This window comes from Salvelinus fontinalis, chromosome 1, assembly GCF_029448725.1.
Source record: "Salvelinus fontinalis isolate EN_2023a chromosome 1, ASM2944872v1, whole genome shotgun sequence".
Taxonomy (NCBI): Eukaryota; Metazoa; Chordata; class Actinopteri; order Salmoniformes; family Salmonidae; genus Salvelinus; species Salvelinus fontinalis.
Window position 1 is genome coordinate 41,718,628 of NC_074665.1, and position 12,348 is coordinate 41,730,975.

At 44.0% G+C, this 12,348-nt stretch overlaps 1 protein-coding gene across 1 annotated transcript in view; it reads left to right on the forward strand.

Annotated features, from left to right (window-relative positions):
* erbb2 (erb-b2 receptor tyrosine kinase 2) overlaps positions 1–12,348 on the forward strand; it is a 49,198-nt gene that overhangs the window by 11,075 nt on the left and 25,775 nt on the right. Inside the window, exons 2-10 of the mRNA XM_055921771.1 lie at positions 7,756–7,907; positions 8,008–8,194; positions 8,513–8,653; positions 10,310–10,378; positions 10,488–10,603; positions 10,925–11,066; positions 11,369–11,503; positions 11,632–11,758; positions 12,268–12,341. Of these exons, the coding sequence (XP_055777746.1) occupies positions 7,756–7,907; positions 8,008–8,194; positions 8,513–8,653; positions 10,310–10,378; positions 10,488–10,603; positions 10,925–11,066; positions 11,369–11,503; positions 11,632–11,758; positions 12,268–12,341 (1,143 nt within the window). The remainder of the gene's footprint in view (positions 1–7,755; positions 7,908–8,007; positions 8,195–8,512; positions 8,654–10,309; positions 10,379–10,487; positions 10,604–10,924; positions 11,067–11,368; positions 11,504–11,631; positions 11,759–12,267; positions 12,342–12,348) is intronic.

Below are 12,348 nucleotides of genomic sequence, written 5' to 3' on the forward strand. Positions count from 1 at the left end.
GTACAGATCCTGTTCTTCCTGTCAGTTGAGCAATACCTGTTTGTACTTGGCAAGTGCAAGAAGGAGGAATGCTTTTGGGGGGAGTTAGAATAGAAATGTATGTTTATCCAAGGCAAGTTGCTAGGATTAGGGTTGTTGGGGAGGCAAAGCCCACCTGAAGGTGCAATCTCTAATTTAGTTTCTGTTATTGAGTGGACTTTATACAGGACTGAGTGGGAGGGTCTTTGCGGGCAGGTGTACTGATTGGCTGAAGTAGAACTGTTTGTTTTTGTGCTTTTTTTTTTTTATTTTTTACTAGCTTTGATTGTGCATTTGTCCTGTGGCCATCAGAGTACAAAGGAATTCCAGATTTCCCCTTTAAATGATGTCTGTTTATCTGTCAGACAATACTAGGTTTGAAAGGAAGATGTTGAGTATCTTGGGGTAGGAGATGATTAGGGTTCCAGTTAAGGAGGAAGTTGAAGTGGAAGGGGCGGTACAGCAAAGGGAATTGTTTTGGTGTGTCTCGGTGGTGGCAGCTTTTCCGGGTTGAATGAACCTACACCTGCAGTAACATTGCTGGCAGCCGTGAACATTGTTCTTGTTAGTCAGTGCACACAACACACACACACACACACACACACACACACACCCTTTGCTGACTGGCAGGCTGCCCGTGCAGGTTTGGTTGTTTGCTTTTGAAGGCTCCTGCATTACAGGTATAGGTCACATTCAATTTACATTTAGTAGGTACTCTACTCAAGCTGTCCCAATTAACCTGTCAGTCATGGTTAATGCTTGAAAGACATTTGGTACACTCCAACAATGACAAACCAGAAAGAAGTCGACTCGAGAGCTTATAGCGAGCAAAGGATTTCCACGTTTTATGTGGGAAGAAAAATATTTTGATTTGAAAATGTAATCCAATCAAAATATTTGTCTTGGGATGACTAGCAATCACATTTCATTAGAAGTTGACGGTTCCCAAAGGTATAGCTGCCAATGTTTTGAAAAGACCCTGTGACTTGAATCTTGAAGTATGCTTTACAAGAAGTAGGACACATTAACTTGCAACATTTTATTTTTCAATTCAAAACCTCAATGGCGTTCCATCCTCACTTTCATTAAGACGAATGTAATCCAGAAAGTATACCCAAACACTAATAATTACTCTCTCAAAACTAACATGCAGTTTCATTTTCAAGCAAATGTGTTTGACAATTGCATTCAACTGTCATGATAGACATGGAATAGTCCGGGGTATGCTGGCTCTGTAGTTTTCATGCTGACCGAACTGTTTGGTGTGTTATTTTTTTCTTCTTTTTCCCAGAAAAATCCACCACCTGGGTGGTTACTGCAGAAGGCGTTTGTCAAATGAACGTTTCCAAGTGAAGTTGCTAGGATATGGTGTAGAGAAGCGCTATGTAGCCAGCATTAGCCAGCATTAGCGATTAGCGAGCACCTCGGTGAATGTGTGTTTGTTTAGGTGTCAGTGGCATTCCATTGTTGGGCACTGACACATGCATAACGCCGGCACTCATGCCCATCTGAGAAAGAAGGGAAGAGAGGGAGGGATGGATGAAGGGAAGGAGATAGTGAGGGAGATCTGAAATGAGAGGGAGTAGATAAGATGAGAGAGAGCAGGAGAGAGAGAAAGAAAGTGAGAGTATTTACAGTAATTGGTTGGATAGGGAAAGGAAGGGGTGGGTTTCTACTCAATGCCAAAGCCGGACAATGAACAAAACACATACACACACACACACGCGTGTGTTCATGGGAGTGGGAGTGAGTTTCGGTTTGATTTGGTGGGTCAGTAAAGAAATGAAAGCAGTTTAGAGAAAAAATCTAACAAACTCCTCTTTAGCTCCCTACGAAATATTTTACATGACCAAGTCAGTATAACATAAGAAGTTAAGAATAAGAAGTTTAAGTCATTTGATCTACACTGTAGAAAATAATTTGTTTCAACTTATTATTTACTGTCATAAAGTTGCATGGCCTTTTCAAGCTCTATCAACTTTACATGTCAAGCTATCCTTACTTACACAACATTTACTTTGACTAATAAAAGATAGTTAAGTCAACTTCAACATTTGTCACTATAACCTATTATTCCTAGTTGAATCAATTTCAACTTTAGTTATATCAACTTTATCCTAACTAACACCTAATTTAATAAAACAAAGTCAAGTCAACTTTACAGTTTGTCAGTATAATATACTATTTATAGTTGAATCAATTGAGGTTTTAGTAGAGATAACTAGCCTCCATTGTGAAAAATGACGTAATATTTTCAATGAATCTAACTTACTATCCAGTTAAGTAGACTATAAATGCATTGACTAAAGAACCATAACTCTAGCAATGATATAATAGAGATTTCAGTGGGGACCATTATACCCCCATCTGTCTCTTAATCATGTGTGAGCTTTTTCACCAGCCAACAGACCACTTTAACTACAATAACATTATCCGTTTCCGTTTTACTTGTTAGTTTTTACATGTGATTGTTTATCTACCTGCATTGCATCCACTAACTGAAGTTGCTCTGGATTAAAGCATCTGCTAAATGAGCCATGGTCAAAAGTAGTGCACTATATATCGCTGAATAATGTGTCTTGTCGTAGAGATCCGGCATTTACAATAAGGGCGCTATAGTAATCAACTGAAATTGCAAACTTTGAACAAGAAGATGTCCTGTTTGAGCTACGGTCATGACATTTTGTACATCAATGCATATCCTCATGTGAATCAAGTTTACCATAAGGATCTATAAGCTGCGCCCATTCACAAGTCACACCAGGGAATCGATTTGAATATTTCACAGTCAGTTCATTGACGTCAACTATTCTGTTACTATAAGTATAGTCTAGCGAGACTACTATCAATATAACTCCCTTGTCTGCACATAAAAATAAATAGTGTTTTATATCAATGCATCTCCCTTTCAAGCAGTGGAGTCTCTGACATCCCATCCATTGTGAGCTATCATAGTTTTGATTTCCAGGGGGGGGGGGGAAACGTAATTGTTTTTTTTCTCTCTCTCATCAATCCATGCAACATATGTTTGGATAACGACCTGTTTACTGTTGCCTTGTATAGCATCTAGCATCTCCCACAGTCACACACAGTCTTTAGATTAACAAACATTTCCCTTTTTACAACCCCCTTGTTTGTGCTAGCTTGTTAACGTGCAGCTAGGGCTATGGCGGTCATAACATTTTGTCAGCCGGTGATTGTCAACCAAATATGTGCTGATCCCACGGTAATTGATCGTTATTTAACAAACACATTTAGCATCTCCTGTCTTCCACGCATAGCCTACAAGCCACTGATGCAGACCTTTGGAACATCTACATTTTAAAAAGTCTAATAAATCTATATAATATAGCCTACACCATCACAATAAATACATTATTTATTTTAGACAGGTCTAAAGAAACGTGATATGAAGAAAATGTAGTCTTATTTGAGAAGAACAGAATGGCATTCTCTGCGTTGTCCTTATGTTAATACATTCTAAGGCTCCATGATGCGACTCTAGTGATTTGAAAAAAGTCGCACAAAAGGCATGAGCTCTGCTTTGTTTTTTTTGCGCAGCCTGTACGCACTTCATTAGTCTCTCATTCACAATTTGACAAGCCACTTGATAATGTGTCGAATTTCCCGGCTGCATCCCCTTTGTGTGGCCATAATCACCCTAAAAAAACATGCCTTTTGCGGCCAGTAGCCGTTATGCCCTTGGGCTGAATATAATAATTATAATTCCCTTCTCCCCGCTGCGTGCCGAAGGACCTCTCACTCACATGGCTCTCAGTCACGTGATTGGGTCTTTCTCACATGCTACAAGTGAAGACAGACAAATCTGGGACGCAACTGCGCTTCCTTATCCAATTCCGAGGCGCATATTGAAGATCTTGGAAGAACTGTCCACATTTACTTTTCGTCAGCCAGCAAGATGACTAGGCCTAACGAACAGCAAATGCACAAGCCTATGTCAATCTACTATCCCCCATAGTACAAAAGTTGATCTATTATGTGCGAGAAATAAATATTCCAAAGAAAGTCCGGGACAGTTGTGGGATGCAATAGATCCCAAATTAATGCAATGAACCTGACACAACAGATGAAAATGTTTAACTTAAAATGTTGATAAACTATTAGGCTATTTCTTCACATTATAAACACAGCAATGCACACACAGAAGTTGGCTATAAGCACAAATGTTCCATTAGCAGGAAAACACCATTCTCAAAAGTGACCACGAATGCGATTATGCATGTATTGCATTTTTATGGTGAAAATTATCTACCCCAATCTTGAAACTCACATGCTGCGTATGTATGCCAGTTAGGCTCTACAACCATTGTATAGCGGATTAATGTGCTTCATTTTAAGAAGTTATTTGGCCACTTTAGTTGTGATACCTATAGGCTAGGCTACATGAGGTGTGTGACTATGATTTGAAAAAGTTGCGCAAAAAAAGCATGCACTCTTTGCCCTAAGCTGGGCATCATTCACAAGTGATAGGCTGATATTGTCACCCATCAGACTATTCTTGATTTAATCTTGTTTTTACAAATACTAAATAATATATGTGTGAAACTTGTATTGATTTAGAAAGGTGCGTGATAATGATCCAGTCTTCGAAACAGGAGCAGCGGGGGAAAAATATATGTGATCTATGCACTTAAATAGTGAATGGAGGGCGCTTTTCTCGTGGTTCATTTTCATGCCAGCCAGGTAGGCTATACTCCTGTTTTAATGAGAAGCAATGTGCTTAAAATTAGAAAAGTTGAGAAATAAATATAGTAGGCCTAGCCTATAGAAAGCTGATGGGATCCTCCTTTTTTAAATAAAGGCCATCACTCTGTTTTCTCACACAATTGCATAGCCTATAGAAATGTTGCAGAACATGAGCTCATGGGCTCTCGTGACGTGTTTGATTAGATTTTTGATTACATTTGCATTGATGTCAGAGTGATTAGAGGGACAGAGTGCGGAGTAGCAGGCAGTTAGCAAGTTTGGTAGGCTGCTAATGGCCATCAGCAGCATCAGAGCTTGGGGAAGCATAATTACTGTGAGTAAACGGTCACATGGAATTTGACTGCCATCATGAATCATGACTGCCGGTGTGGCGGTAATACGGTCACCGTAACAGCCCTAGGTGCAGCTGATATTATGTAGTTCACTGTTAGAACACCGCGTTTAGAACACACTACACGTCACATAGCATGTGATAAGAGCTCGTACACGGTACAGTACTACAGGCGCGATAACGACTCGTATCTCCTTGGCTGCGTCCTACTACATTGCCTATATAGTGCACTACTTTTTACCAGAGCCCTATGGGCATCTTCTCGGACATCTGCAACCTGTCCCAGGCTGTAGTCCCACATGCTTTAAGGAGACCACTATCGTGCCAGTGCCCAAGATAAACAAGGTGACATGCCAAAAGACTATCGCCCCCATCGCGCTCACCTCCGTCATCATGAAGTGCTTTGAGAGCCTGGTCCTACATCAAGGTCAGCATGCCAGGCACACTGGACCCACTCCAATTTCCTTTCCACTCCAACAGATCACCAGAAGATACCATTTCCATCACTGTACACACGGCCGTAACCCATTTGTACAAGAGGAACCCCTATGTGAGAATGCTGTTCATTGATTTCAGTTTGGTCTGGACACCACTCTCTGGATCCTGGACTTCCTGATGGGCAAACCACAGGCTGTGAGGATTGGCAACAACACCTCCTCCATTCTGACTCTTAACACAGGGGCCCACCTGGGGTGTTTTCTCAGTCCTCTGCTGTACTCCCTGTTCACGCACGACTGCGTGGCTTTGCACAACACCAACTCTATCATCAACTTTGCTGACAACGCCACGGTTGTAGGACTGATAACCAACAATGATGAGTCAGCCTATAAGGAGGAGGTAAGTGAACTACCATTGTGGTGTCATGACAACAGCTCCCTCAATGTGAGCAAAACAAAGGACTTGATTGTTGACCTCAGAAAGCAGAGGAGGGAACGTGCCCCGAACCACATAAACGGGACTGCAGTAGAGAGAGTCACAAGTTTTAAGTTCCTCAGCGTTCACATCGAGGACTTGTCATGGACCACCAATACCACCACTCTTGTCAGGAGGGTGCAACAGCGTCTCTACTTTCTAAGGCGGCTGAAGAAATTTGGCATGCCGCCCTGTATCCTCTCAAAATACTACCGCTGCACCATCGAGAGCGTCCTGACTGGTTGCATCATAACATGGTACGGGAATTGCTCTTTCCACAACCGCAAGGCCCTCCAGCGGATGTTGAAGACGGTCCAGTATATCACTGGGACCATGCGCTCACCTGTCCAGGATATCTACTCAAAACGGTACCTGGGGAAGGCACACAGCATCATCAAGGACCCCAAACACCCCAGCCAAGAGCTGTTCTCTCCATTACTGTCAGGCATGAGGTCTGATACCAACAGGCTCAGAGACAGTTTCTATCCACAAGCCGTCAGACTGCTGAATACTTGAACAGGTCTGACTACCTGCTCTGATTCTCCACACCTTAGCACACATGCACTCACTCATATGCGCACACACACCACACACACACCACACACACACACACACCACACACACACACACACACACACACACACACACACACACACACACACACACACACACACACACACACACACACACACACACACACACACACACACACACACACACACATTAAAGCTACTCACACATCACAACTTCTGCTACCAGACTCTTATTATACTGCTCAATTTATACACTTGACCTCATCCTCCCCTTCCACAATACACAAGTAAATATCGGACTATAAATTGTTCCTCCCTGTATTACACTTAAGCTAAAATATTTATTATATTCTACTGACATTTACTTGTTCGTATTCGTGTCTTTGATTATTTCTTATTGTTTGCATTGCCGAGAACAAATCAGCAAGTAAGCATTTAGTTGGACGGTGTATACCATGAGTATCCCGCACCTACAACTAATAAAAACTTGAATCTTTAAACTTGATGGGCCCTGGTCAAAAGCAGTGCACTATGTAAGGAAAAGGGTGCCATTTGAGACTGAGCCATGCACTTTGGAGACCCTTGGCAGAGGCTCAGCCATTGGCCAAATCATCTTCCTCTCTCTCTGCATTTCCTGTGTCCCTGTATCCTGTGTCACCCAGTGTCCGGCTTGCTGTCTCCGAAAAGAGGGAAAGTGATAGCCCTGGAGAAGGGGGGAGAATGAGAGGCGGTGGAAGTGAACTTCTGGAAGGAGGGTTGAAAAAATTGTTATGGGAGTCTTCCAGGGATCTGGGGAGGAAGTAATTTAATGTGTGTGGGGAAGACTCAAGGCTCTCCTTTCTTTCTTGTCTTTAGGAAAAAGTGTGCACACTATAGTGTGCACACTATACAGACAATATGCATATGACTGTTCATCATGCTATTGTAGAGGGATGAAAAAACCTATAGTGAATCTTAAAGTGAAAAATACATGTACTACATGGTGTACTGTATATTGTCAGTTGTTGATACACCTGCAGTGTATGTGACAATAAAACACCTCCATTAGTTTTCTGCACATGCAACAGAAATGGCACACCTGATTACCAATTTACCCAAATGCGTCATCAAAGGCGTCAAGATGCGCGGAAACACTGGTTGACACAAAAAGCCCTGCTTCAACTCAGGATCCTGTTCTTTAAATTAAATGTAACATGTATTAACGTATCTAGTTTTGTGTGTGTGTGTTGTCAGTGTGTCTGGGCACAGACATGAAGCTGGCCCTGCCCTCCAGTCTGGAGAACCACTATGAGACCCTGCGGCTGCTCTACACTGACTGCCAGGTGGTGCACGGCAACCTAGAGATCACACATCTTCGGGGCAAGCCGGACCTCTCCTTCCTACAGGTATGTTTTCTTTGCCTGATTCTCCCCCCCCCCCCCTCACCTGTTATCAATGCTAACATCCCTCCCTTTCCCCCTTTCTTCCCTCCCTCCCCCTCTCCAGGGTATCGTGGAGGTGCAGGGCTACGTCTTGATTGCCCGTGTGTCTGTGAGTGTGGTGCCGCTGGACAACCTGCGCATCATCCGGGGAAGCCAGCTGTACAACTCCAGCTATGCTCTGGCTGTCCTGGACAACACCCTCCCTCAAGAAGGGGTGGGCCTGAGGGTGCTCCGCCTCCGCAGTCTCACAGGTGAGGGAGGGGCCAGAGAGTGAGAGGGAAGACTTTTTGGGATACAGGAGGGATGTAATCGTAATTGAATGAAGGGATGGATTGGATACTTATCGGCCCTTTTTTAATTCTTTAAAAGTGCTTTCCTTCTTTGTCGTAACAACTAATTAGACATGATTGAACAGGTGACTGCAAGGGCTTTACCACATGGATTTTTCCTGTCCAGTCATTTCTCATCAGTAATTACTTCAAGGAACGTAATCTCTTGTTAGGTTTTTTTGTCAGTTCCTCTGAACATTTTGAACTGAGCCTTCTCTCCCTGTCCTGTTAACCCCATAGAGATCCTGCTGGGTGGAGTGCATATTTGGGGAAACCCCCAGCTCTGTTTCCCAGACCCCCAGCACATGGAGTGGAGGGACACACTGGATGAAAAGAACACGCATGCCAAGCAGCTCCGCCTGCAGGCCCGGGCCCCCAACTGTGAGTGTTCCTGTTATGGGAGTTTACACACACACTCACACGTGTGTACACACATGTACACTCGCACCTGTACACACACACACACACACCACACACACACACACACACACACAGTGCCTCCGGAAAGTTTTCAGACCCTGTTACTTTTCCCACATTTTGTTAGGTTACAGCCTTATTCTAAAACCTAATTTATACAAAAATAAAATACATTTACAGAGGTATTCAGACCCTTTACTCTGAGCTTTGTTGAAGCACCTTTGGCAGCAATTACAGCCTCCAGTCTTCTTAGGTATGACGCCGCAAGCTTGGCACACTTGTATTTGGGGAGTTTTTCCAATTCTTCTTTGCAGATCCTCTCAAAGCTCTGTCAGGTTGGATGGGGAGTGTTGCTGCACAGCTATTTTCAGGTCTCTCCAGAGATGTTCGATCGGGATCAAGTCCGGGCTCTGGCCGGGCCACTCAAGGACATTCAGAGACTTATCCCGAAGCCACTCCTGCGTTGTCTTGGCTGTGTGCTTAGGGTCGTTGTCCTGTTGGAAGGTGAACCTTCACCCCTAGTCTGAGGTCCTGAGCGCTCTGGAGAAGGTTTTGATCAAGGAACTATCTGTACTTTGCGCCGTTCATCTTTGCCTTGATCTTGACTAGTCTCCCAGTCCCTGCCACTGAAAAACACCTCCACAGTATGAAGCTGCCACCACCATGCTTCACTGTAGGGATGGTACTGGGTTTCCTCCAGACGTGAATCTTGGCTTCTCATGGTCTGAGAGTCTTTAGGTGCCTTTTGGCAAACTCATAGCGGCCTGTTATGTGCCTTTTACTGAGGGGCTTCCGTCTGGCCGCTCTACCATAAAGGCCTGATTGGTGGAGTGCTGCAGAGATGGTTGTCCTTCTGGAATGTTCTCCACAGAAGAACTCTAGAGCTCTGTCAGAGTAACCATCAAGTTCTTGGTCACCTCCATGACCAAGGCCCTTCTCCCCCAATTGCTCGGTTTGGCCAGGCGACCAGCTCTAGGAAGAGTCTTGGTGGTTCCAAACTTATTTCATTTAATAATTATGGAGGCCACTGTGTTCTTGGGGACCTTCAATGCCTCGACACAATCCTGTCTCGGAGCTCTACGGACAAGTTCTTCAACCTCATGGCTTGGTTTTTGCTCTGACATGCACTGTCAACTGGTGGGACCTTATATAGACAGGTGTGTGCCTTTCCAAATCATGTCCAATCAATTGAATTTACCGCAGGTGGACTCCAATCAAGTTGTAGAAACAGTTCAAGGATGATCAATGGAAACAGGATGCACCTGAGCTCAATTTCGAGTCTCATAGCAAAGGTTCTGAATGCTTATGTAAATAAGGTATTTCTGTTTTTTTTATTTTCTAAAAACATTTTTTCACTTTGTCATTATGGGGTATTGTGATAGCAGTAGATTGCTGAGGACTTTTTGTGATTTACGCCATTTTAGAATAATTTTGTAACGTAACAAAATGTTGAAGAAGTCAAGGGGTCTGAATACTTTCCGAAGGCACTGTACATCCCAATTGTTAGTCAACTATCGCTATGATTGAAGTGTGGTCAGTCTCTGCAACGGTCTGTCTCCAGAGGTCAGTGGTCGGTGACCGTCTGTCAAGGTGTTGTTGACCGTCTGTCTTTTGTCCCAGGTCCAAAGTGCTCCCCTGCCTGTGTAAAGCGAAGCTGCTGGGGAGAGACGGAGAAAGACTGCCAGACCCGTGAGTCTGTCTCTTTCCATCATTTCTTCTCTCAATCCGTTTGTCTTTATGTCTCCATTCTGTCTATGCCCCTCTCTCTGTCTCACACACTACCTCTCTCCCCTTATAGTGACCCATGTGCACTGTGCATCGGGGTGTCTGCGCTGTAAGGGACCCGATCCCAATGACTGCTGCCACATGCAGTGTGCTGCCGGTTGCACTGGGCCCAAAGACTCAGACTGCCTGGTGAGAATACTGCCATTACACACACACACACACACACACACACACACACACACACACACACACACACACACACACACACACACACACACACACACACACACACACACACAGCAACTCCCTGTCTTAGTTTAAATAATGTGTCTTGACTCTTGCCTCCAATGTGTCAATTTTCCACTGTATTGGTTCCTACAATTGCGCCAGGTGAAAATAAGGTGGTGTGTTACAAACGCATTGCGGAAATTGTTCTGCCAATACTGCAGCACAAACTAACTTTTTCATTTCCTTCGGACAAACTTCTAAAGAACTGCCTCTGTTTTACAGTCGTGCCGTCACTTCAACGACAGCGGGACGTGTAAAGACAACTGTCCGCCCCCCACCATCTACGACCCGGTCACCTTCGTGTCCAAACCCAACCCCAACAGGAAGTTCAGCTTCGGGGCCACCTGCGTCAAGACATGTCCCTGTAAGCTTGGCTTACTTTCCTGTAGATTATAAATGTCCCTTTTTCTATGTCTGTCTCTCTCTCCTCTCTCTGTGTCTCTTTAAGGAATTATATTGTCTCTTTATCTCTATCCTCCCCTCTCACCTATTTATTCTTAACGCACACACACACACACTCTCTCTCTCAATTAATTTTAGGTCAATTCAAAAGGATTTATTGGCATGGAGAGTGTAGCGACACATTTACTGTACATTGCCAAAGAAAACATATAGAAACAGAAATATCTCAATTATATTTTAAAATCAACTTTTCTCTCTCTATAGATAACTACCTAGCCATGGAGGTGGCCTGTACCATGGTGTGTCCTAAAGCTAACCAGGAAGTGATTATCACCCAGCCTGACGGCAAGGAGACACAGACACAGAAGTGTGAGAAGTGTGAAGGGGAATGTCCAAAAGGTTTGTGTGTGTATGTTTTTGAGTTCGTATGTGCTCATATGTTATGACGGTGGTGGTGGTGGTGGTGGTGTGTGTTTAACATTTGCGTGTGTGTTTATTCACCCTGACTGTATCTATGTGTGTTCCAGTGTGCTATGGGCTGGGCATGGGTGATCTCCAGAGCTCCTCCTGGGTGAGCTCCTCCAACGTGGCCCAGTTCACTGGCTGCAATAAGATCTATGGCAGTCTGGCTTTCCTTCCACAGAGCTTCACAGGGTAACTGCTTTACGTCTCTTTTTTACCTTATATCTGGCCCACTAAGAGAGGGGGATTTGTCTGTTACCACTAAAAACAGCCACTAAAAACCTGGGTTCAACCTGGGCGAGGTTTACAGGCAAGCTCAATCCAGCAATCAGGTCCGAGCCTCTTGCCCATTATTGTGCCATCTCCATGCAAGCCATTGCGTGCTAACACCAGAAAGACTCAGCAAGGGACTTTTTCCTGTAAATAACTAGTATGGAAGAACTTGTCACATTCACGCTTCCTCACGGGAAGCAATCACTTCAAACCTTTCTGGCACTAGCACGCACTGCCTCGCACGGATATGACACAATAATGGGCAAGTGGCTATTGTGTAGCAGTATTGCCCTCCAGGGTGATGTCACAGCAGCTATTTTATGCCTGAAAGCTCACCTCACATTAGCTGTCACATGTTGAGTTGTTATGGTGTTGTTCATGTCCATATTGACCACACTCATGTGTGATCTCTGTGTTCCTTTGTCCAGGGACCCATTGGCTAACATGACAGGTCTGACCCTTAGTGAGCTGGATGCATTTAAGAATTTGGTGGAGATCACAGGTACTGA